General features: G+C 46.6%; 1 protein-coding gene across 1 annotated transcript in view; it reads right to left on the bottom strand.

The window, feature by feature from the left end:
• URB1 (URB1 ribosome biogenesis homolog) overlaps positions 1-24,647 on the bottom strand; it is a 219,669-nt gene that overhangs the window by 74,509 nt on the left and 120,513 nt on the right. Inside the window, exons 21-22 of the mRNA XM_063956398.1 lie at positions 14,183-14,359; positions 13,279-14,095 (exon numbers count right to left, since the gene is read on the bottom strand). Of these exons, the coding sequence (XP_063812468.1) occupies positions 13,279-14,095; positions 14,183-14,359 (994 nt within the window). The remainder of the gene's footprint in view (positions 1-13,278; positions 14,096-14,182; positions 14,360-24,647) is intronic.

Below are 24,647 nucleotides of genomic sequence, written 5' to 3'. Positions count from 1 at the left end.
TGGATGGAAGGTCGACAGGGTTTCTAGGTCGACATGTGCTAGGTCGACAGGTCTAAAGGTCGACATGAGGGTTAATTTTTTTTTTGGTGTCGTTTTCTTCGTAGAGTGACCGGGATCCCAAATTAGTGCACCGCGTCCCCTCGCATGGCTCGCTATGCTTCGGGCATGGTGCCTTCGCTCCGCTACCGCTTCGCTCGGCACAGATTACCGTTCCAATCGTAGTCCACGTGGATCGTTAAGTATGAAAAAATTCAAAAAAAGAAAAAAAAATAAGAATTTACTTACCGATAATTCTATTTCTCGTAGTCCGTAGTGGATGCTGGGGACTCCGTAAGGACCATGGGGAATAGCGGCTCCGCAGGAGACTGGGCACAAAAGTAAAGCTTTAGAACTACCTGGTGTGCACTGGCTCCTCCCCCCATGACCCTCCTCCAAGCCTCAGTTAGGATACTGTGCCCGGACGAGCGTACACAATAAGGAAGCATTTTGAATCCCGGGTAAGACTCATACCAGCCACACCAATCACACCATATAACTTGTGATCTAAACCCAGTTAATAGCATGATAACAGAGGAGCCTCTAGAAAAGATGGCTCACTACAGTAATAACCCGATTTTTTTGGTAACAATAACTATGTACCAGTATTGCAGACAATCCGCACTTGGGATGGGCGCCCAGCATCCACTACGGACTACGAGAAATAGAATTATCGGTAAGTAAATTCTTATTTTCTCTGACGTCCTAGTGGATGCTGGGTACTCCGTAAGGACCATGGGGATTATACCAAAGCTCCCAAACGGGCGGGAGAGTGCGGATGACTCTGCAGCACCAAATGAGAGAACTCCAGGTCCTCCTCAGCCAGGGTATCAAATTTGTAGAATTTTACAAACGTATTTGCTCCTGACCAAGTAACTGCTCGGCAAAGTTGTAAAGCCGAGACCCCTCGGGCAGCCGCCCAAGATGAGCCCACCTTCCTTGTGGAATAGGCTTTTACAGATTTTGTCTGTGGCAGGCCTGCCACAGAATGTGCAAGCTGAATTGTACTACAAATCCAACGAGCAATAGTCTGCTTAGAAGCAGGAGCACCCAGCTTGTTGGGTGCATACAGAATAAACAACGAGTCAGATTTTCTGACTCCAGCCGTCCTGGAAACCTATATTTCCAGGGCCCTGACAACGTCTAGCAACTTGGAGTCCTCCAAGTCCCTAGTAGCCGCAGGCACCACAATAGCTTGATTCAGGTGAAACGCTGAAAACCACCTTAGGGAGAAACTGAGGACAAGTCCTCAATTCCGCCCTGTCCGAATGGAAAATCAGATGAGGGCTTTTACAGGATAAAGCCGCCAATTCTGACACGCACCTGGCCCAGGCCAGGGCCAACAGCATGACCACTTTCCATGTGAGATATTTTAACTCCACATATTTAAGTGGTTCAAACCAATGTGACTTTTGGAACCCAAAAACTACATTTAGATCCCAAGGTGCCACTGGAGGCACAAAAGGAGGCTGTATATACAGTACCCCTTTCACAAACATCTGAACTTCAGGGACTGAAGCTAGTTCTTTTTGGAAGAAAATTGACAGGGCCGAAATTTGAACCTTAATGGACCCCCATTTCAGGCCCATAGACACTCCTGTTTGCAGGAAATGTAGGAATCGACCTAGTTGAAAATTCCTCCGTCGGGGCCTTACTGGCCTCGCACCACGCAACATATTTTTGCCAAATGCGGTGATAATGTTTTGCGGTTATATCTTTCCTGGCTTTGATCAGGATAGGAATGACTTCATCCGGAATGCCTTTCTCCTTCAGGATCCGGCGTTCAACCGCCATGCCGTCAAACACAGTCGCGGTAAGTCTTGGAACAGACAGGGTCCTTGCTGGAGCAGGTCCCTTCTTAGAGGTAGAGGCCACGGATCCTCCGTGAGCATCTCTTGAAGTTCCGGTTACCAAGTCCTTCTTGGCCAATCCGGAGCCCGAATATAGTGCTTACTCCTCTCCATCTTATAATTCTCAGTACCTTGGGTATGAGAGGCAGAGGAGGGAACACATACACTGACTGGTACACCCACTGTGTTACCAGAGCGTCTACAGCTATTGCCGGAGGGTCCCTTGACCCAGCGCAATACTTGTCGAGTTTTATAAACATGTGGAAGACTTCTGGGTGAAGTCCCCACTTGCTGACAGTGCTATCACATGATTTTCCGCCCAGCGAAGAATCCTTGCAGCTTCTGCCATTGCCCTCCTGCTTCTTGTGTCACCCTGTCTGTTTACATGGGTGACTGCCGTGATGTTGTCCGAATGGATCAACTCCGGGTGACCTTGAAGCAGAGGTCTTGCTGAGCTTAGAGCATTGTAAATGGCCCTTAGCTTCAGGATATTTATGTGAAGTGATGTCTCCAGGCTTGACCATAAGCTATGGAAATTCCTTCCCTGTGTGACTGCTCCCCAGCCTCGCAGGCTGGCATCCGTGGTCACCAGGACCCAGTCCTGAATGTCGAATCTGCGACCCTCTAGAAGATGAGCACTCTGCAACCACCACAGGAGAGACACCCTTGTGCTTGGTGACAGGGTTATCCGCTGATGCATCTGAAGATGCGACCCGGACCATTTGTCCAGCAGGTCCCACTGGAAAGTTCTTGCGTGGAATCTGCCGAAAGGGATTGCTTCGTAGGAAGCCACCATTTTTCCCAGAACCCTTTCATTGATGTACTGAGACTTGGCTCGGTTATAGGAGGTTCCCGACTAGCTCGGATAACTCCCTGACTTTCTCCTCCGGGAGAAACACCTTTTTCTGGACTGTGTCCAGGATCATCCCTAGGAACAGACGACGAGTCGTCGGAATCAGCTGCGATTTTGGAATATTGAGAATCCAATCGTGCTGCCGCAACACTACCTGAGATAGTGCTACACCGACCTCCAACTGTTCCCTGGATCTTACCCTTATCAGGGAATCGTCCAAGTAAGGGATAACTAAAATTCCCTTCCTTCGAAGGAGTATCATCATTTCGGCCATTACCTTGGTAAAGACCCGGGGTGCCGTGGACCATCCATACGGCAGCGTCTGAAACTGATAGTGACAGTTCTGTACCATAAACCTGAGGTACCCTTGGTGAGAAGGGTAAATTGGGACATGAAGGTAAACATCCTTGATGTCCCGAGACATCATGTAGTCCCCTTCTTCCAGGTTCGCAATCACTGCTCTGAGTGACTCAATCTTGAATTTGAACCTCCGTATGTAAGTGTTCAAGATTTTAGATTTAGAATCGGTCTCACCGAGCCGTCCGGCTTCGGTACCACAACAGTGTGGAATAATACCCCGTTCCCTGTTGCAGGAGGGGTACCTTGATTATCACCTGCTGGGAATACAGCTTGTGAATGGCTTCCAAAACTGCCTCCCTGTCAGAAGGAGACATCGGTAAAGCCGACTTTAGGAAACGGCGAGGGGGAGACGTCTCGAATTCCAATTTGTACCCCTGAGATATCACCTGAAGGATCCAGGGGTCTAACTTGCGAGTGAGCCCACTGCGCGCTGAAATTCATTGAGACGGGCCCCCACCGTGCCTGATTCTGCTTGTAAAGCCCCAGCGTCATACTGAGGGCTTGGCAGAGGCGGGAGAGGGCTTCTGTTCCTGGGAACTGGCTGATTTCTGCAGCCTTTTTCCTCTCCCTCTGTCACGGGGCAGAAATGAGGAACCTTTTGCCCGCTTGCCCACGAAAAGACTGCGCCTGATAATACGGCGTCTTTTATGTTGAGAGGCGACCTGGGGTACAAACGTGGATTTCCCAGCTGTTGCCGTGGCCACCAGGTCTGAAAGACCGACCCCAAATAACTCCTCCCCTTAATAAGGCAATACTTCCAAATGCCGTTTGGAATCCGCATCACCTGACCACTGTCGTGTCCATAACCCTCTACTGGCAGAAATGGACAACGCACTTAGACTTGATGCCAGTCGGCAAATATTCCGCTGTGCATCACGCATATATAGAAATGCATCTTTTAAATGCTCTATAGGCAATAATATACTGTCCCTATCTAGGGTATCAATATTTTCAGTCATGGAATCCGACCACGCCAACCCAGCACTGCACATCCAGGCTGAGGCGATTGCTGGTCGCAGTATAACACCAGTATGTGTGTAAATACATTTTTGGATACCCTCCTGCTTTCTATCAGCAGGATCCTTAAGGGCGGCCATCTCAGGAGAGGGTAGAGCCCTTGTTCTTACAAGCGTGTGAGCGCTTTATCCACCCTAGGGGGGGGTTTCCCAACGCACCCTAACCTCTGGCGGGAAAGGATATAATGCCAATAACATTTTAGAAATTATCAGTTGTTATCGGGGGAAACCCACGCATCATCACACACCTCATTTAATTTCTCAGATTCAGGAAAACTACAGGTAGTTTTTCCTCACCGAACATAATACCCCTTTTTGGTGGTACTCGTATTATCAGAAATGTGTAAAACATTTTTCATTGCCTCAATCATGTAACGTGTGGCCCTACTGGAAGTCACATTTGTCTCTTCACCGTCGACACTGGAGTCAGTATCCGTGTCGGCGTCTATATCTGCCATCTGAGGTAACGGGCGCTTTAGAGCCCCTGACGGCCTATGAGACGTCTGGACAGGCACAAGCTGAGTAGCCGGCTGTCTCATGTCAACCACTGTCTTTTATACAGAGCTGACACTGTCACGTAATTCCTTCCAACAGTTCATCCACTCAGGTGTCGACCCCCTAGGGGGTGACATCACTATTACAGGCAATCTGCTCCGTCTCCACATCATTTTTCTCCTCATACATGTCGACACAAACGTACCGACACACAGCACACACACAGGGAATGCTCTGATAGAGGACAGGACCCCACTAGCCCTTTGGGGAGACAGAGGGAGAGTTTGCCAGCACACACCAGAGCGCTATATATATACAGGAATACCACTATAAAATGTGTTTTTCCCTTAATCTATGGTTAGCTCTTATTAACCGTGGCCACTAGCTTTCTCATGCACCCCTGTGTGGACTTTATTATCCTGAACCTGTCTCAGCTGTTTTTTAGCAATCATCTTTGAGCCAGTGCAATAGGTGACTAGTGTGCCTTTAAAAGCCATATAAGTCTGTGGCAGGTACACATTACATCTAGCAGGCAGATGATGCAGCAGTGTGGTAGTCAGGTTTTAAGACTCTGTGATAGTGTAGGACCTGTATGAAGGTGGGGTACCTTGAATCGGTATACAGGCTTCCGTGCATTGGCCAATCCACCAACTAAACCCCCATCATTTATTTATTGAATTGTTGAGGATAAGCGAGTTTACTTTGGTGAGTGCTGGGTTCTCTGTTTGTATATATTAGAGCGATGTGGTCATGGGCTACATGCACCCCGCCCTGTGAGTGGTAAGTACAGCTGTGTACCCCGCTTCTGTGGTGGAGAGTGCAGTGTTACATGCACCCCACCCTGTGAGTGGTAAGTGCATAGCTGTGCCCCGCTTCTGGTGCGGTGAGTGCTGTGGTTTTTACTCTGTGTGTATATGAAGGGGTTAATCTATGGTTAGCTCTTATTAACCGTGGCCACTAGCTTTCTCATGCACCCCTGTGTGGACTTTATTATCCTGAACCTGTCTCAGCTGTTTTTTAGCAATCATCTTTGAGCCAGTGCAATAGGTGACTAGTGTGCCTTTAAAAGCCATATAAGTCTGTGGCAGGTACACATTACATCTAGCAGGCAGATGATGCAGCAGTGTGGTAGTCAGGTTTTAAGACTCTGTGATAGTGTAGGACCTGTATGAAGGTGGGGTACCTTGAATCGGTATACAGGCTTCCGTGCATTGGCCAATCCACCAACTAAACCCCCATCATTTATTTATTGAATTGTTGAGGATAAGTGAGTTTACTTTGGTGAGTGCTGGGTTCTCTGTTTGTATATATTAGAGCGATGTGGTCATGGGCTACATGCACCCCGCCCTGTGAGTGGTAAGTACAGCTGTGTACCCCGCTTCTGTGGTGGAGAGTGCAGTGTTACATGCACCCCACCCTGTGAGTGGTAAGTGCATAGCTGTGCCCCGCTTCTGGTGCGGTGAGTGCTGTGGTTTTTACTCTGTGTGTATATATATATATATATATATATATATATATACAGGGATAACCTTATATATATTTTTAATACTGCGCGTAATTAGTGCCCCCCTCTCTTTTTTAACCCTTTCTGTAGTGTAGTGACTGCAGGGGAGAGCCAGGGAGCTTCCCTCCAACGGAGCTGTGAGGGAAAATGGCGCCAGTGTGCTGAGGAGATAGGCTCCGCCCCCTTCTCGGCGGCCTTATCTCCCGTTTTTTTGTGTATTCTGGCAGGGGTTAAATTCATCCATATAGCCCAGGAGCTATATGTGATGTATTTTTTTTGCCATCCAAGGTGTTTTTATTGCGTCTCAGGGCGCCCCCCCCCAGCGCCCTGCACCCTCAGTGACCGGAGTGTGAAGTGTGCTGAGAGCAATGGCGCACAGCTGCAGTGCTGTGCGCTACCTTGTTGAAGACAGGACGTCTTCTGCCGCCGATTTTCCGGACCTCTTCTGTCTTCTGGCTCTGTAAGGGGGCCGGCGGCGCGGCTCTGGGACCTATCCATGGCTGGGCCTGTGATCGGTCCCTCTGGAGCTAATGTCCAGTAGCCTAAGAAGCCCAATCCACTCTGCACGCAGGTGAGTTCGCTTCTTCTCCCCTTAGTCCCTCGATGCAGCGAGCCTGTTGCCAGCAGGTCTCACTGAACATAAAAAACCTAAAACTAAACTTTTCACTAAGCAGCTCAGGAGAGCCACCTAGTGTGCACCCTTCTCGTTCGGGCACAAAAATCTAACTGAGGCTTGGAGGAGGGTCATGGGGGGAGGAGCCAGTGCACACCAGGTAGTTCTAAAGCTTTACTTTTGTGCCCAGTCTCCTGCGGAGCCGCTATTCCCCATGGTCCTTACAGAGTCCCCAGCATCCACTAGGACGTCAGAGAAAAATTGAAAAACTCATGTCGACCTTTAGACCTGTCGACCTAGCACATGTCGACCTAGAAACCCAGTCGACCTTCCATCCATGTCGACCTAGTGACTGTCGACCTATAGTGGTCGACCTAAACATTATCGACCTAGACAGTGTCGACCTTCAGACCGGATCCCATTTTGACAACAACACTGGAAAAGTGTTCGAAATCAGGTATATTTGCCTCAGGATTCTAACCTATGTACTTTTAAACCCAGGAAGTGGTTTGTGGTTGTTCTGCAGAGAGCTTTTGGTAAAAATAGGATTTTAATACCTACCGGTAAATCCTTTTCTCTAAGTCCGTAGAGGATGCTGGGGATGCTTCAAGAACCATGGGGTATACACGGGATCCGCAGGAGACATGGGCACACTAAGACTTTGAATGAGTGTGAACTGGCTCCTCCCTCTATGCCCCTCCTCCAGACCCCAGTTATAGGAACTGTGCCCAGGGAGACGGACATTTTGAGGAAAAGGATTTATTGTTAAACTAAGGGTGAGACACACACCAGCTCACACCACAAAACACGCCGTACAACATGGCATTAGCAAACAGTCCAGTCAACGGCATGAACAAAATCAGCAACAGGCTGACCACAACCGAAACACAACCTTTGTGTAACACAAGCAATAACTATTAAACAAGTACTGCAAATAGCGTCCGCACAGGGACGGGCGCCCAGCATCCTCTACAGACTAAGAGAAAAGGATTTACCGGTAGGTATTAAAATCCTATTTTCTCATACGTCCTAGAGGATGCTGGGGATGCTTCAAGAACCATGGGGTTTATACCAAAGCTCTAGAACGGGCGGGAGAGTGCGGATGACTCTGCAGCACCGATTGACCAAACAAGAGGTCCTCCTCAGCCAGGGTATCAAACTTGTAAAACTTCGCAAAGGTGTTTGATCGCGCCAAGTAGCAGCTCGGCAAAGCTGTAATGCCGAGACCCCTCGGGCAGCCGCCCAGGATGAGCCCACCTTTCTGGTAGAATGGGCTTTCACCGATTTCAGTAACGGCAATCCTGCCGTAGAATGAGCCTACTGAATCGTATTACAGATCCAGCGCGCAATAGTCTGCTTGGAAGCAGGAGCCCCAATCTTGTTGGGAGCCCACAGGACAAACAGAGCCTCTGTTTTCCTAATCTGCGCCATTCTGGCGACATAGATTTTCAAAGCTCTGACCACATCGAGAGACTTCGATTCCGCCAAGGCGTCAGTAGCCACTGGCACCACAATAGGCTGGTTTACGTGAAATGATGAAACCACTTGGCAGAAATTGCTGACGAGTACTCAACTCCACTCTATCAGCATGGAACATTAAATAGGGGCTTTTGTGAGACAAAGCCGCCAACTCAGATACCCGCCTTGCGGATGCCAAGGCCAACAACATGACTACTTTCCAAGTAAGGAATTTTAACTCAACCTTACGTTAAGGTTTAAACCAATGAGATTGCAGGAACTGCAATACCACATTAAGATCCCACGGTGCCACAGGGGCACAAATAGAGGTTGGATGTGCAGCACGCCTTTCACGAATGGTCTGAACTTCTGGAAGGGAGGCCAATTCTTTCTGAAAGAAGATTGACAAAGCTGAAATTTGTACTTTAATAGAGCCCAACTTTAGGCCCGCATCCACACCTGCTTGCAAAAAATGGAGCAAACGCCCCAGCTGAAACTCTTCCGTAGGAGCCTTCTTGGATTCACACCAAGACACATATTTCCTCCAAATACGGTGGTAATGCTTTGCCGTTACTTCTTTTCTAGCCTGAAGAAGTGTGGGAATGACTTCACTGGGAATACCCTTCCGGGCTAGGATTTGGCGTTCAACCGCCATGCCGTCATATGCAGCCCCGGTAAGTATAATACACGCACGGTCCTTGCTGTAACAGGTCCTCCAAAAGAGGAAGAGGCCAGGGATCTTCTATGAGTAATTCTTGAAGATCTGGATACCAGGCCCTCCTTGGCCAATCTGGAACAATGAGTATCGCCTGAACCCTTGTTCTTCTTACCATCTTTATCACTTTTGGAATGAGAGGAAGTGGAGGGAACACATATACCGACGGAAATACCCACGGTGTCACTAGAGCGTCCACCGCTACCGCTTGAGGGTCCCTTAACCTGGAACAATATCTCTGAAGTTTCTTGTTGAGGCGTGACGCCATCATGTCTATTTGAGGAATTCCCCAACGACTTGTCACTTCTGCAAAGACCTCTTGATGAAGACCCCACTCTCCTGGATGGAGATCGTGTTTGCTGAGGAAGTCTGCTTCCCAGTTGTCGACTCCTGGAATGAAGTCCGCTGACAGAGCGCTGGCATGTCTTTCCGCCCAGCGAAGAACCTTCATGGCCTCGGCCATTGCCGCTCTGCTCCTTGTTCCGCCCTGGCGGTTTATATACGCCACTGCTGTTATGCTGTCTGAGAGGACTTCTGTTCTTGGGAACTTGCCACAGCCTGTGACCTTTTTCCCTTTCCTCTTCCTCTCGCAGCAAGGAAGGAGGATCCTCGTCCTTTTTTTGTATTTAATGGGCCGAAAGGACTGCATCTGATAGTGGGGCGTTTTCTTTTGTTGCGCAGGAACATAAGGTAAAAATGACCACTTACCCGCGGTAGCCGTAGATACCAGGTCAGTGAGGCCATCACCAAACAAGACACTACCGTTAAACGGTAGAGACTCCATAGCCTTCTTCAAGTCAGCATCAGCATTCCATTGATGAATCCACAGTGCCCTTCTAGCCGAGACAGCCATGGCATTGGCCCTTGATCCCAAAAGGCCAATATACCTTGCAGCTTCTTTTAAATATGCTGCAGCGTCCCTGATATGACCCAGAGTCAAAAGCACATTTTCCCTGTCCAGGGAATCTATCTCAGATGACAAGTTATCTGCCCATTTTTCAATAGCGCTACTCACCCATGCCGAAGCAACGGCAGGCCTGACTAGCGAACCTGTAGTGACATAAATGGATTTTAGTGTATTTTCCTGCTTACGATCCGCAGAATCCTTTAGGGCTGCCGTGTCAGGAGACGGAAGCGCCACCTTCTTGGACAGACGCGATAGAGCTTTGTCCACTGTGGGGGTTGACTCCCACTTTTCCCTGTCCCCCGAGGGGAACGGATATGCCACTGGAATTCTTTTGGGGACCTGCACCTTCTTGTCAGGATTTTCCCAAGCCTTTTCAAAAAGAGCGTTCAGTTCATGAGAGGGAGGAAACGTTACCTCAGGTTTCTTTCCTTTAAACATACAGACCCTAGTATCAGGAACAGCAGGGTCCTCCGTGATATGTAACACTTCTTTTATCGCCACAATCATGTACTGAATGCACTAAGCCAGTTTAGGATTTAATCTGGCATCACTATAGTCGACACTGGAATCAGACTCCTTGTCGGTATCTGTATCTGCTATCTGGGTAAATGCACGTTTCTGTGACCCCGAAGGGGTCTGAGCTCGTGACAGTGCATCTTCCATGGATTTCCTCCATGTCTGGTTCTTAGAATCTGATTTATCTAATTCTCTTGGTCAACCGAGCCACATTTGCATTAAAAACACTCAACATATTTACCCATTCAGCAGTCGGCGGTGCCGACACGGTCACTCCCACAGACTTTTCTGTCCTCATTCCAGCCTCCTCCTGGGAAGAGCACTCAGCCTCAGACATGTCGACACAGACGTACCGACACCTACAATCACAATGGGCTATAAGGGACAGACCCACAGCAAAGCCTGTTAGAAAGACACAGAGGGAGTTGCCAGCTCACAACCTGGTACTGAAACTTTACATACAATGCCTCAGACCTGCTAGCGGTTTTTTTTCTAGATAATAGCACCAAATCTACTGTGCCCCCCCCACCCCCCCCGTTTTGCACCCTGTTACTTGTACAGCAGTGTGGAGGTCAGGGCCAGCATCTCTGCAGGTCCTGTGAAGAGAAAATGTCGCTTGGTCAGAGCTGTGGGGACTAAGCCACGCCGCCTCACCGGCGCGCTTCAGTCCCGCTCAATTTAACATTTTTATACTGGCAGGGGTCTATATTGAGTGCCTAGGCACTTTATATATACTTTTGCCAGTCCTTTCAGGTCCCTATGTGCCCAGGGCGCCCCCCCCCTGCGCCCTGTACCCTGTCAGTGCCGCTGTGTGATCAGGAGCATGGCGCGCAGCGCGACAGCTGCGCGGTATCTCAGGACCTGAAGTCTTCTGCCGTCACTGAAGTCTTCTTTTCCTCACCCGGCTTCTTTCTTCTGGCTCTGCAAGGGGGGGGTGACGGCGCGGCTCCGAGAACGAGCAGCTAGGCGCACCAAGTGATCGAACCCTCTGGAGCTAATGGTGTCCAGTAGCCTAAGAAGCAAAGCCTTTGAACTCACAGAACTAGGTCTGCTTCTCTCCCCTCAGTCCCTCGAAGCAGGGAGCCTGTTGCCAGCAGAGCTCCCTGAACATAAAAATCCTAACAAAGTCTTTTTTCAGAGCAACTCAGTAGAGCTCCCGTTTGTGACCAGTCTCCCTGGGCACAGAATCTAACTGGGGTCTGGAGGAGGGGCATAGAGGGAGGAGCCAGTTCACACCCAAAGTCTTATAGTGTGCCCATGTCTCCTGCGGATCCCGTCTATACCCCATGGTTCTTGAAGCATCCCCAGCATCCTCTAGGACGTATGAGAAAGAAGGTTAAGGGTTCCTGGGGTTATAGATGTGGAGTGAGGGTGGTCTCCAACCATTAGGCCCAGTTCGGGTCTTTGGGCCCTTAGCCTTCTGAGCAGGCTAATCAGTGATTTCACCTGCATGAGGGTGTTAAAAGGTTGTCAGCCCGGTCATGATGTCGCTCAATGCCTGTGGAAAAGGGAATGCAGAGTCTCTGTGAGCGAAAACCTGTTACTGGATACAACGGAGCTATTCTTTGTGAGACCCCTTATGTTTTTGTAGTGTCAGTCAGGAATGGCTTATGTTTAGTTAGTGCCGGACAGACAAGGCACTTATTTTGGTGTTTTATTTTATTTTCCTGCTTAATAAAACTGGTTGAGGACAGTTGCACCAGAGACCTTGGACTTGTGCCATCTCCCAACTGTTGTGCACTACCATCTACCCCAGGCGATGGTACATGTTCCCCATACCCTGCTAACAGTATCTACTATGCCAAATATTTGTAAGGCGCTGCAGAATATGTATACAAATATGTAAAGAACTGGTAATAAATAAATACATTTGTGGTAATTACAAATTAGCATTGTTCCTGACATGCCAGTCCAGCCCGTTGTAGGTACACACACTCACGTGTATCTATGAGGGCAGGATAAGAGCAGGACGGTTCTAATCTAAAATTAAATGGAGGAAAAGTTGGGATAGCTACTTGAGTAAAAACTGGTGTACAGAAGATGGAGCTATAAACCAAAGCCCAAGTTATTTGCTTTAATTTACAAACGTTTGCTGGAAAAACCTGATGATTGGTTGGTATAGTGTACAGTACCATGTCACCAAGTAACAGCTCACATTAATAACCAGGGTTGGTACTATCTTAGGTCAAAACGTGGTGTTTGCATAGGGCGCTAAGGATTACGGGGTAGCAAAAAACACAAAACAAACTCATCCACTGTAACAGACTTAAAGGAGCTCCAGTGTGCTGATCTGTTTGCTTTCCATTGGAGCCACGCTCAGATGAAAGAGTAGAGAGCTAGGAGATATAAGTGCTTTCCCAACTGCCTTGTCATTATGAAGTACTACAGAACACATGAACTAGGGCCCTCATTCCGAGTTGGTCGCTCGGTAAAAATCTTCGCATCGCAGCGATTTTCCGCTTAATGCGCATGCGCAATGTTCGCACTGCGACTGCGCCAAGTAAATTTGCTATGCACTTAGTAATTTTACTCACGGCTTTTTCATCGTTCTGGCGATCGTAATGTGATTGACAGGAAATGGGTGTTACTGGGCGGAAACTGGACGTTTTATGGGCGTGTGGGAAAAAACACTACCGTTTCCGGAAAAAAACGCAGGAGTGGCCGGAGAAACGGGGGAGTGTCTGGGCGAACGCCGGGTGTGTTTGTGACGTCAAACCAGGAACGACAAGCAGTGAAATGATCGCAGATGCCGAGTAAGTCTGGAGCTACTCAGAAACTGCTACGAGGTGTGTAATCGCAATATTGCAAAAACATCGTTCGCAATTTTAAGATGCTAAGATTCACTCCCAGTAGGCGGCGGCTTAGCATGAGCAAATCTGCTAAAATCCGCTTGCGAGCGAACAACTCGGAATGACCTCCTAGATTTCCATAAAACAGAAATGTGCAAAAACTTACCTTTAGACAGCTGTGTACATGGGAAATGCTTGCTGGTCTCCAAGTAGCCATTGATCAGTGGCAAACAGGTCTCCATTTTCTTTCTCAGAAGCTTTTCCGATCCAGGATTCAAACACCAGAGTTCGAACTGCAACCGGTGAACCCGGCTGTGCTGAACCAACAGAGCCACAACAGCCAGAGAGGTCTTGGTCATCTTACTGAGACAGTGAGTAAGTACATCAATGCCCACCACATGGGCAAAGGCAGGTTCTCTCTGCAGAGCGTTGGAGAGGATAGGTTCTAGGTCGGGACCAGCTGATGTTGACAACAGATGTCCTACTCCTCTTACATGTTCCACTGAGAAGGCCAAATCCTCCTGGCATTGCTTTCTTTGATGACGGTCATTAAGCAGGAGAACCAAAACTTTACCATAACCGTTTAACTCATTGCCCTCCAAAAGATATTCTTCAGGAAGCTTCAAGAGACTTAGAGTAACATCATTTAGCTGGGCAGTGTCCATGTTTGGATGTAAGCTCTCCAAAGCTTCTAGCGGAAGTGACATCTTCTTTGAAGTCTTTTTGGGCGATTCTAGCTCCTTCAAGACACTAGCGGAAATGGCATCAAAATATTTGACTACCAGGTGAAGATTGCTGGTTTCCTGTAGCAGAGGAGTGCTGGATTTCAGCAACTGCAACAAGCCCTGGTTCAGTTGAGATGACAGCAGTCTAACACAGACCGGTTTTAAATTGTGTTGGGGAACGAACTGGCGTTCTAAGGCCAGGAACCAACTTTCCAACGTGGGGTGTTTGAAGACTACTGAGAGCATGGTGTCCAAGATCTGGACAAGAAAATAACCATTAGATGAAAAAAAATGACTGAAATTAAAAAGCACCACTTAAATATAGGAAGAGTCCTTCATCATTACCGTATTATCTGTAGAAGCCAGGACACCGGTGTTGTCTTCTGTAAATAGGTCAGACTCTGTGCTCAGTTTCTCTTCTGTTTCTTTCTGACTGGAATTAACCTGCTGGTACTGGCACAAGAGAAAACCTAGAAGGTCCAAGAAGAGACCAAGTAAACTTGCTCCTGTATTTTTTTTATGCTATGGAGAAGAAAAAAAACAAGAGACAATAACTAAATAGTATGGAACAGGTTCCATTAAGCACGAGCTGCTTCCAGCAGTTTTCTCTGCGCATATATCTGCCCATTACGGAATCTCATGGCACAACCATAGGCTACTACTTAAAACATGCAAAGCAGTTTCTGCTACACTGTCGCTTAATTGATTTGACCCTTATTAAATGCTGAAGCTTGAAATCTAGAAGGGCACTTCTTTTATTTCTCATGTACTTTATTATTTCAAACAGTGAGACCATGATGAATCAGGGGAGACTAGTAACAGCAGTAATACATGGACTATATAGACAGCATTTGACGTATCTGAAATGCCAGGTCTACGTCTCTTCTCTAATGCAACTGTCAGCATGGCGAATTCCCTGACAATGTTATAACTGTGATATTAATTATGTGGACCCTTCATAGTAGTTAGGTGGCCTTTTAGTGCATATTTGTTGGATTGGAAGTTCTATTCATTCATAATCTGGCATCTTTGTATTTAACTATTAAGCAATTAAGTTTTAGTTTAGATCACGATGTACGTAGCTGGTTCCTTCAACATCTACTTTATTGCCCACTGAATGGTGGCATCCTCTGAACTCAACAATCTACATGGAGTTGGAGAAGAGTTGTAGGGTTCCTGTCCGTTCTTATTGACAATGCTAAATTCCTTTGTCGTATAAACAACCCTTTATGAAGCTAAGAACACTGTACGCTGTTTGCTTAAGAAGTACCGTAATGGTACGCTATTGGCGTAGCGATCGCTCAGCCGTAGGCGAGACGCTCAAGCGTCACGTTCGCTCACGGCCCAGTGATCACAGGACACGTTATTGGTTATGACTAGGGGAATAATTCGCTGTAGCGTAGCGTGCGCTCGAGACCACGAGGAGGTCACCAGCGATGCAGACGCTCACAACACTATACCTTTATGTTAAAACCTTATACCAATGAAATACACTGAATACCTTAATGTGAGTACAGGGTGTAAATGCAACCTTGTGTAACCTGACTAACTACAAAGCTGCTTGAGCGTCACCGACGCTCAAGTGAACACTTAACACTATAGAAAATGCACAGATACTGGTTTAGGTTCCAAAGCCTATTAACTGTATTATATCTAATATACTTGTAAAAGGGGATAACAGTACAAATGATACACTACAATATAACAGAGACTTCCTAACCACAGAACTAAACAATAAATACAAAAAGACAATACTACTCTGACCTAAATGAAATACAATACAATACTATAATACTATGGGAGATATAAGAGAAAAAGAGGAGAGAGAGAGAGAGAGAGAGAGAGAGAGAGATGGAGAGAAATTGGCTCACAGAAAGACAATGATTACGGAGAGAAACTTACGCACAAAGGGTATGATCGCCTGCGCCTCGATATCCAGCTCCCGGCTATCAGCAGATAACCGTTGATGAGAGAGTGAGAGCTGGATGTGGTCGGCCTGCCTATTTATGCCCCACACACAATGCAATCTCATAGTCCCTACAATCCCATTGTCCATTGGCCGAAGGAATTCGGCCCTGCATCATAACAAAAGGTCATAGGGTGATTCATACAGGTGGGCTGTGACGATTTCCAACAGCTCAGGTGGGTGGGAAACTGGGTTTCCCGCCGCATACCTGAGTATGAGTAAATAATAGAAATGGACATAAACTTCTTATGTCCATAACTATTCGCACGAGCGATTAATACGCTCCAAACCAACACCGGAATATTGCTAATTAAATACTCTTCCGATGGGTACCAAACACTGCTGTATGATTCCTGTTAGACCCTTCGTACGATATAAAGAGGGATTCCTCAGCTCTGGGACATTGTATTTTAACCAAACTTTCAGAATCTATCAAAGGGACCATGATCTATAAACTACATTAATTGTGAAAATATGTAACGAATGAGTCGCACGCTACGACTACATAAACTCTACCGTAAATACGCATACCGCGCCTGCGAGTGCACGCTATTGCGGGTATGCGCCTCCACGGGAGAGCGTACGCACGCGCAGCGCGGACCAGTGTGCGGTGCAAATATGGCAACGTGCATTGAGACATTTTTCTGACTTTGACAGTCCACCCTTTGGCAGTCAATAATAACTGCCACAAAACATTTAAGGAGAAAAATGTAAGTCAGGGGTTAATTGATTTCCATGGTTGGGTAGGGGAGAAGAGTGGAGTAGGTGTGAAGAGGGTATGACCTAGTGAGAAAGTAGAAGCATGTGTGTATGAGTCCATGTTTAGAGGGTCATGTATCATCGTGCCGTACGTGTGGTAAATCAAGCTTCGAGGTATTGCGAAGTATACATTTGAATTCCTTCTTGTCCTGTGGTACAGGTCTGTGGATGGGCTGTCAAACTCTACCGAGCTCATTTCGGCTGTGGTTGTAACAAAATGGGGATGCACATTTTAGTTGATGATACATGAATGGGGGAGGTATGTGGTTGCTGATATCTGTGCCTGTATTCCCTATCGACTATGTGTGTTATTACCTGAGGGTTGTAGAGATGAAGATAAAGAACACTTATGGAAAATGCAATGATATTCTATGTCAGGGAAATGTACATCTGTCGTCGAAGTTGTTTTCGGTATCTGTTGAGAGTCGTCTTCTTTGCGCTGTATTGCTCCTTAGGCATGAGCAAATAGCTTTGTCTGAGCCATCAGATTTACAAAAAATGTTGGGCTAGCGTGAGTTTTAAAAGTACTAGGGAAACTGGGGATCCATGGCAAAGTTCATCAAGTGTCCATATTTAAAGTTGTCAAATCTTCTTCTTTGGTCAATCCGTTGTCTGTATACATCTCGTCTCGTCAGCTTCCTCGTCCAAGGGGGTCTTTGTATCTTGGAGAAAAGCAGAAAAACAGGTGAAAGAAACGGACCGTATAATCGCATTTTCATCACATTCTGGTTTCTATCATTGGGTCATAAATCAAATCCAGGTTAATTACAGTTTCCTCGCTCCTCAAGCTCATCACTCTTGTACTTTGTTTGCACCTCATTAAAGCCTGCCCGCATCTAAATATCAATCCAATCGATATAACAACACCCAAGATACATAGGAGAAACTTTCCAACATCCATTATGACTCCTTGAGCCCAGTCTCCTAAACCGGAGAACCAATTTCGCGGGTTCAACCATGACACCCAACCAGTCAGCTCATTACCTACAGCAGCAAGGGTGAGATTGTGTTTTCGACGAAATTCCCACTTTAATTGCAGAATATCGTCCATCTTTTGGTCTATGACCTCTACCGGATCCTCGGTGCTATTTGTGATATACGTGCAACACTTTATGCCGTACTGTGTTGCCAATGTAACACAATATCCGCCTGTTACTGCTGTAAGATAATTAAGAACCATCCTATGCTGAACTAGTTCTGTTTTGTAAGCTTGAAGTTCTCTTCCAGTGTATCTAAACGTGTCATCATACATTTCAGTGATATTATCTAACAAATTGGCGAGTGCGGAAATGTATTTATAATTCATCACTCCCCGAGCGGTACGAGTGAAATCTAACGCTACCAGAACCTGAATCCCGGTGGATTCATGGATAAGATCAGAGGCCGGATGCTCTAACCTTTCTGACAGTTGTCTTTTAACTCGGTGCTCGTAATGAGTGTGAGTATAAGGAGCTTGGGCACCACGGTGTATGTCCTTCATTTTGTCATGTGTAACAGTCATCACTTCAGGCAATACTTTTCCAATATAACACAATCCTTCAGAGTTTGGGGCAAGCCACTTGTACGCCTTTCTCCCGCATATGAAATATGCATCATCGGGGAGAACATATGGGACGGAGAAGGACATGACCATGTTACAAACCTTCCAGGTGAAATCTCCTGACCCTAATTCTTCCATCTGCCTAATGCACGTATCGGTTTGTACGATATGTGCACAGTATCCTGGTGATACCTCTCCAACTCTAGTAATCCTATTTCCTAGGGTATATCGATATCGGAAAGATTTTCCTCTACTGGCTATGTGGCGTACGAGCTCTGTATCTGTAGGCATTCTATCTGCTCTGTGTGAGAAGGTCATGGTGTGGTTACTCCATGACACTTCCCAATTTCCCGGTTTTCTGGGATTGGAGATGTTAAAACATAAGAGGGACCTATCCACATGGTATTGGTGGAGCTTCAAACTAGGAGGGCTGGAGATGTTAAACCTCCGGTCCACCGGTCTCCCACCACTTAGCTCAAGTACCTCCCCTAACGTTAAAGGAAATGGTACTAGCCCTGATTTACTGTGACCCTGAGGTACTTGAGAGCATACCCAACAATCTGTTTGGTTTAACACGTTACCCACTAGAGAGTGATAGTCACTCAATGGATGCCGGTCCATATGGATATTAAAACTAGATTGGCATTTCTTTATGCATCCATCTTCAACCAGATTATCACAGAGCCTACAGATACAATTTTCTTCAGCTAACAATCCATCACAATTTCTTCTATCGGATCGTTTTCTGATACTCGCCTTTGCTTGTTGGTTTGGTTGATCTTGGAAAACTACGCCTCCATCATCATAATCGGAACCCATTCCAGAACCTCTCTCGACCTCTATGGTACTCTCGCCGGAACAGACTGCTCTGGTCAACATCATGGTTAACATCAAAATCCGGATCACAGTCTCTTGGGGCAAGTCCATCTTTGAGGAGGAAATAGAGAAGAATGAGAAGGGGGAAAAATAAATTTTAAGGGAGAGGGGATGGGAAGTGGAGAAAACAATAAAAGGGAGAGGGGAGTCGACAGCTGCTTTCGATCTTCAAGGCTCAGGTGCCGCCTCAGTCCTCCTGGAACAGACACTCCAGTGATACAACCTCTACCGTCTGTTCCTTGTCACGGGACTTCTCGGGATCAGCAACCTTCTTGCAGTGGGATGAATGGACCCAAGTCTCTTTCTCAGCAACCTTCAATGCTGTGGTGCTGGTCAATAAGACCTGGTATGGTCCTTCCCATCTATCAATAAGACAACCTGAGCGTAGAAAATTTCGTATCATTACATAATCCCCAGGTTCAATGTCATGACAATTACTATCTGGTAAATCAGGAATCACCAACTTCAGATTATCATTTTGATTCCTCAACTGCTTACTCATGTTAATCAAGTATTTTACAGTTACTTCATTGTTACATTTCAAATCATCCTGAGGGTTAATCATGACATGCGGTTGTCGACCAAACAGAATTTCAAAAGGAGACAGATTAAGAGGGGACCTGGGAGTGGTTCTGATGCTATACAAAACAATGGGTAAAGCTTCTGGCCACGTCAATCCTGTCTCTGCCATTACTTTACTCAATTTATTTTTAATAGTGCTGTTCACTCTTTCGACCTTCGCACTCGCCTGTGGACGGTACGGAGTGTGCAGCTTGCTATCAATTCCCATCAACTTACACATTCCTTGAAAGACATCACCTGTAAAATGGGTACCCCTATCACTTTCAATGATTCTAGGGATACCATATCTACATACAAATTCCTGCACAATTTTCTTAGCTGTAAACATAGCGGTATTTGTAGCTGCTGGAAAAGCTTCGACCCAATTCGAGAAAACATCTATACAAACAAGTACATATTTCAAATTTCGACATGGGGGTAATTGAATGAAGTCAATTTGTATTACTTGAAAAGGGCCGCCGGCAGGTGGGATATGGGATGGTTCTGTAGGTATTGCTTTTCCAATATTCTTTCTCAGACAGGTAAGGCATGACATTGCTCTCTTACTCGCATGAGAGGAGAATCCTGGGGCGCACCAGTATGCTCTTACCAATTTGCACATCCCCTCCTTGCCTAGATGAGTCAGCCCGTGAGCTGCTTCAGCCAGACATGGAAGGTATGCCCTGGGGGCCACTGGTTTACCATGTCCATCCGTCCAGAGCCCTGAGGACTCCTGGCCATATCCCTTTGCCTTCCAGACTGCTCTTTCCTGTGTGGAACACAAATTCTGCATCTCACACAACTTCTGTGTGTTGATGGTATTAAATACCATCAACTGTGTGGTGTCTGTCCGTGTGGGGGTAGCAGCTGCAAGCTTTGCGGCTTCGTCTGCTCGGCTGTTACCAAGGGATACTGGGTCTTGACTATATGTATGTGCTTTACATTTGATAACAGCCACTCTGTCGGGTTCCTGTATCGCTGTTAGAAGCCTTTTTATGTGAGCTGCATGCGCTATCGGTGTGCCAGCTGCCGTCATGAAATTTCTGAGCCGCCATAGCGCTCCGAAATCATGGACTACCCCGAAGGCGTATCTAGAATCGGTGTAGATATTGGCAGACTTACCCTTAGCCAATTCACATGCTCTGGTTAGGGCGACCAGTTCAGCAACCTGGGCTGAGTGAGGTGGGCCTAGCGGTTCCGCTTCTATGGTGTCTTGGTCATCTACGACTGCGTATCCAGTACACAAGTCTCCCGAGTCTGACTGTCTGTGACAACTACCGTCCGTGTAGAACGTGAGTTCTGCATCTTCTAGTGGATTGTCACTGATGTCAGGCCTTGCGGTAAAATTTTGGGTCAAATATTCCATACAATCATGTGTATCTTCCTTTGCATTAAATCCTCCTTCCCCATCACTCTCACCTTCCACCCTTTGTGTCTGACCAGGCACACCTGGGAGAAATGTTGCAGGGTTTAATGCACTGCATCTCCTTATGGTGATGTTTACGGGGGCCATTAATGCCAATTCCCATCTTGTAAACCTTGCTGATGAGACGTGTCTGGTTTGGGCAGAATTCAATAAGGCAGATACCGCATGCGGTGTATGGATTGTGAGATTGTGGCCTAGCACGACATCTTCGCTTTTCGTCACTAGCAATGCTATCGCCGCAACGCTACGCAAGCATGTGGGGAGGGATCGCGCTACCGTGTCTAGCTGAGCGCTGTAGTATGCAATTGGCCTGCTGGCATCACCGTGTTTTTGTGTTAGTACACCTGCTGCGCACCCAGCACTTTCTGTTCCGTATAGTTCAAAGGGTTTCCCATAGTCTGGCATACCTAGTGCTGGTGCCTGCGTTAGACACTGTTTGAGTCTCTCAAATGCTGTTTCGGATTCGTCTGTATGCGAAATCCGATCAGGTTTGTTTGAGGAGACCATTTCCTGCAAAGGTAGCGCCAATATGGAAAACCCTGGGATCCAATTACGGCAATACCCACACATTCCTAAAAACGTCCTGATCTGTTGCTGGGTTTGTGGCAGTGTCATGTCTCTAATGGCTTGGATTCTATCAGCGGTCAGGTGTCTCAGTCCTTGTGTTAGACAGTGTCCCAAATATTTTACCTTAGCTTGGCATAATTGCAACTTGTCTTTGGAAACCTTGTGACCTGTGTCTGAAAGATGAAACAGGAGCTGTTTCGTATCCTTCAGGGATGCCTCCAATGAATCAGAACACAGTAGTAGATCATCCACGTACTGTATCAACACTGATCCACTCTCCGGTTGGAAAGACTGTAAACAATCATGCAAAGCCTGAGAAAATATACTTGGACTATCTATGAAACCTTGGGGTAACCGAGTCCACGTGTATTGGACTCCTCTGTATGTGAATGCAAACAAATATTGGCTGTCAGGGTGCAGAGGTACCGAAAAGAATGCGGAGCAGAGGTCAATAACAGTGAAAAATTTGGCAGTGGGAGGAATTTGCATTAGGATGACAGCTGGATTAGGCACTACGGGGAACTGACTCTCAACTATTTTGTTAATCCCCCTTAGATCCTGCACTAGCCTGTAACCCCTCCCCCCACTCTTTTTAACAGGGAAGATGGGACTATTTGCTGTGCTGGACGTTCTTACTAGAATGCCCTGTTGTAGCAAGCGCTCTATTACGGGAAAAACTCCTAACTCCACCTCTGGCTTCAGAGGATACTGTGGGATTTTTGGAGCTATCCTACCATCTTTTACTTGTACAACTACTGGAGCTACATTTGCCATTAATCCAGTGTCCTGTCCATCTTTTGTCCAAAGTGACTCTGGTATCTGAGATGTCATCTCTTCTACTTGGGATGGATTCCTATTTGTCATAATGGAATGTGACATTAATTTTGATGGGGAGTCTAACATGTCTCGTACTTCCTGAGCGTGATTCTCAGGGATGTCCAAGAATACACCTTCAGGAGTACAATAAATGACGCAACCCATTTTACATAGTAAGTCTCTACCCAGGAGATTAGTTGGTGCCGATGCAGCCAGCAAAAAGGAATGCTTGGTATGCAAAGGCCCTATTGTAATCTCGGCTGGTTTGCTAACAGGGTAGTGCTGGACTACTCCTGTTACTCCCATGGCTGGAATTGTCCTACCAGTGGTTCTCATGCCCACTGTCGAATTTATCACTGACTTGGCCGCCCCTGTGTCTACAAGAAAGTTTAAAGTTTTACCAGCTACATTGATTGCAATCTCTGGTTCGCTTCCAAGACTAGCAATCAACTTAACTGGGTGCAGATTACAGGTATGGCCACACCCCTATTGGGTATGCTGACCTCCCTGAATCCCATTGGCAGCAACTACTTGTGGGGGAGTTATCTGGGAACTACCAGAGGCATGCCAATCTCTGTTCGGGGGATATCTTTTTGTTTCCCCTGTATGTGGCTCAAAACTCCGCCTCTGTGGACCCTGCTCCCAATGTCGTGTGTTGTGTTGTTGTCTAGGGGGTTGAAAAGATCTTTGTACATTCTTTGTTCTACATTCTCGTGCATAGTGTCCCGGTCTGTTACAAGAAAAACATGTTATTACACTTGCCTTACCCACAGGATTCGGTGGTACATACGCAGGCTGCCTTGTGGTCAGCGCCTGTATACTTACGGACATCAACTTATCACTTTGCGACTCTCTGTGCCTAGTGATATTTCTGTCGTGATCAATAGCAGCCTCTCTCAAGCCGGACACTGACAGACCTCGCCAGCATGGTTGCGTGGTCTGAACCCTAGTCTTTAATGTTTCCTTTAAACCATCCATCAGTACAGATACTGCTACTTCTCGATGGTTTGGGTTGGTCTTAATGTCTTCTATACCAGTGTACTTTGCCATTTCTAATAGTGCCCGGTGAAAATATTCTGTTGCCGTTTCGGACTCCTTTTGCTTAATGGAAAATATTTTATTCCATTTAACAACGGCAGGGAAATACTCCTTTAGCTGTAAATTTATCCTTTTTACATTATCCTTGTTGTACACGTCTGTAAGCGGTACATCTTTATCCAATGCACAATCAGCTAAAAACTGAGTTGCATCAACATTGGAAGGTAAACAAGCTCTTAGCAGTATCTGCCAATCCTTGTTGTTGGGTTCTACAGTGTTACCTAAATCCCTGATGTATTTTTGGCTAGCAACTAAATCCTTCCTGGGGTCAGGAAATTCGGACACTATTGTTCTTAATTCCATTCGGGAAAATGGAGTGTACATGGCAATGTTCCTTATGGGAGTGGCTCCAGACACATCTGTTTTTCCATTGGGAACTGCTATTACCCTTACAGGAGCAATTCTAACAGCCTCTTCCTGTGTAGATTCTACAACTTGTGGTACAATGGTTTCAGTGTAGTGCATGGTGCCGTACTTACCCGTTGACACGACCTCACCTATCCCTCCGCTAGGGGCTTTCACTAATCTCGTGGGTGTTGCTGTGCCTACTGTGGTCTCTGCTATGGTGGCCGCAAGAGAGAGAGCTGAAATTGTTGCCGAATCTTCTTCTTGATCACACTCCTGAGGAAGGTTCAAAACAGGGTACAACTTGCACGGGTTAATACTTGCATGAGTTATTTGGTTAACATCATTAACATTTACAGTGTTACTAAGAGTTTGTGTTTTACAACCCAGTGCGTTTCTCTCCGCAATCAACTTCTCTCCTGCAATGTATGGTGGAGGAGGAGCTGTGGCAATCAACTTCCTGACTGCCCCAGATCCTGCCGCCAGAGCCAAACCTCTCTGTATCTCACCTTCCTGGTGCCATAACTGTAAACAATCATGATGCTGAATTCGTCTCTTTGATGATTTTACGAGACATATCCTCCTCCTTAAATTTTGTAACACTTCTGGACTGAAGCTACCTATTCTTGGGAATTTGTCCCTGTCTTGTACAGTCATTCTCTCCCATTCATCACATAAAACCTCTGTGTGACTACCGTATTTTTCACACATTACATATCGTGCCGACCCAACTGGTCGGTTCTCTGAATCAACCCGAACCGAGGTTGATCGCCCCCTACCTGAACAAATGGCCCCCATAATCTGCAGGCGTTGCTTATTCCTCCTTGGATCTTTATCTCAAGGTTTTCAGCGAACC

This window comes from Pseudophryne corroboree, chromosome 2 (genome assembly GCF_028390025.1).
Source record: "Pseudophryne corroboree isolate aPseCor3 chromosome 2, aPseCor3.hap2, whole genome shotgun sequence".
Lineage (NCBI taxonomy): Eukaryota > Metazoa > Chordata > Amphibia > Anura > Myobatrachidae > Pseudophryne > Pseudophryne corroboree.
Note: the sequence above shows the minus strand (reverse complement) of the source record. Positions and strands in the feature narration are given on the sequence as shown.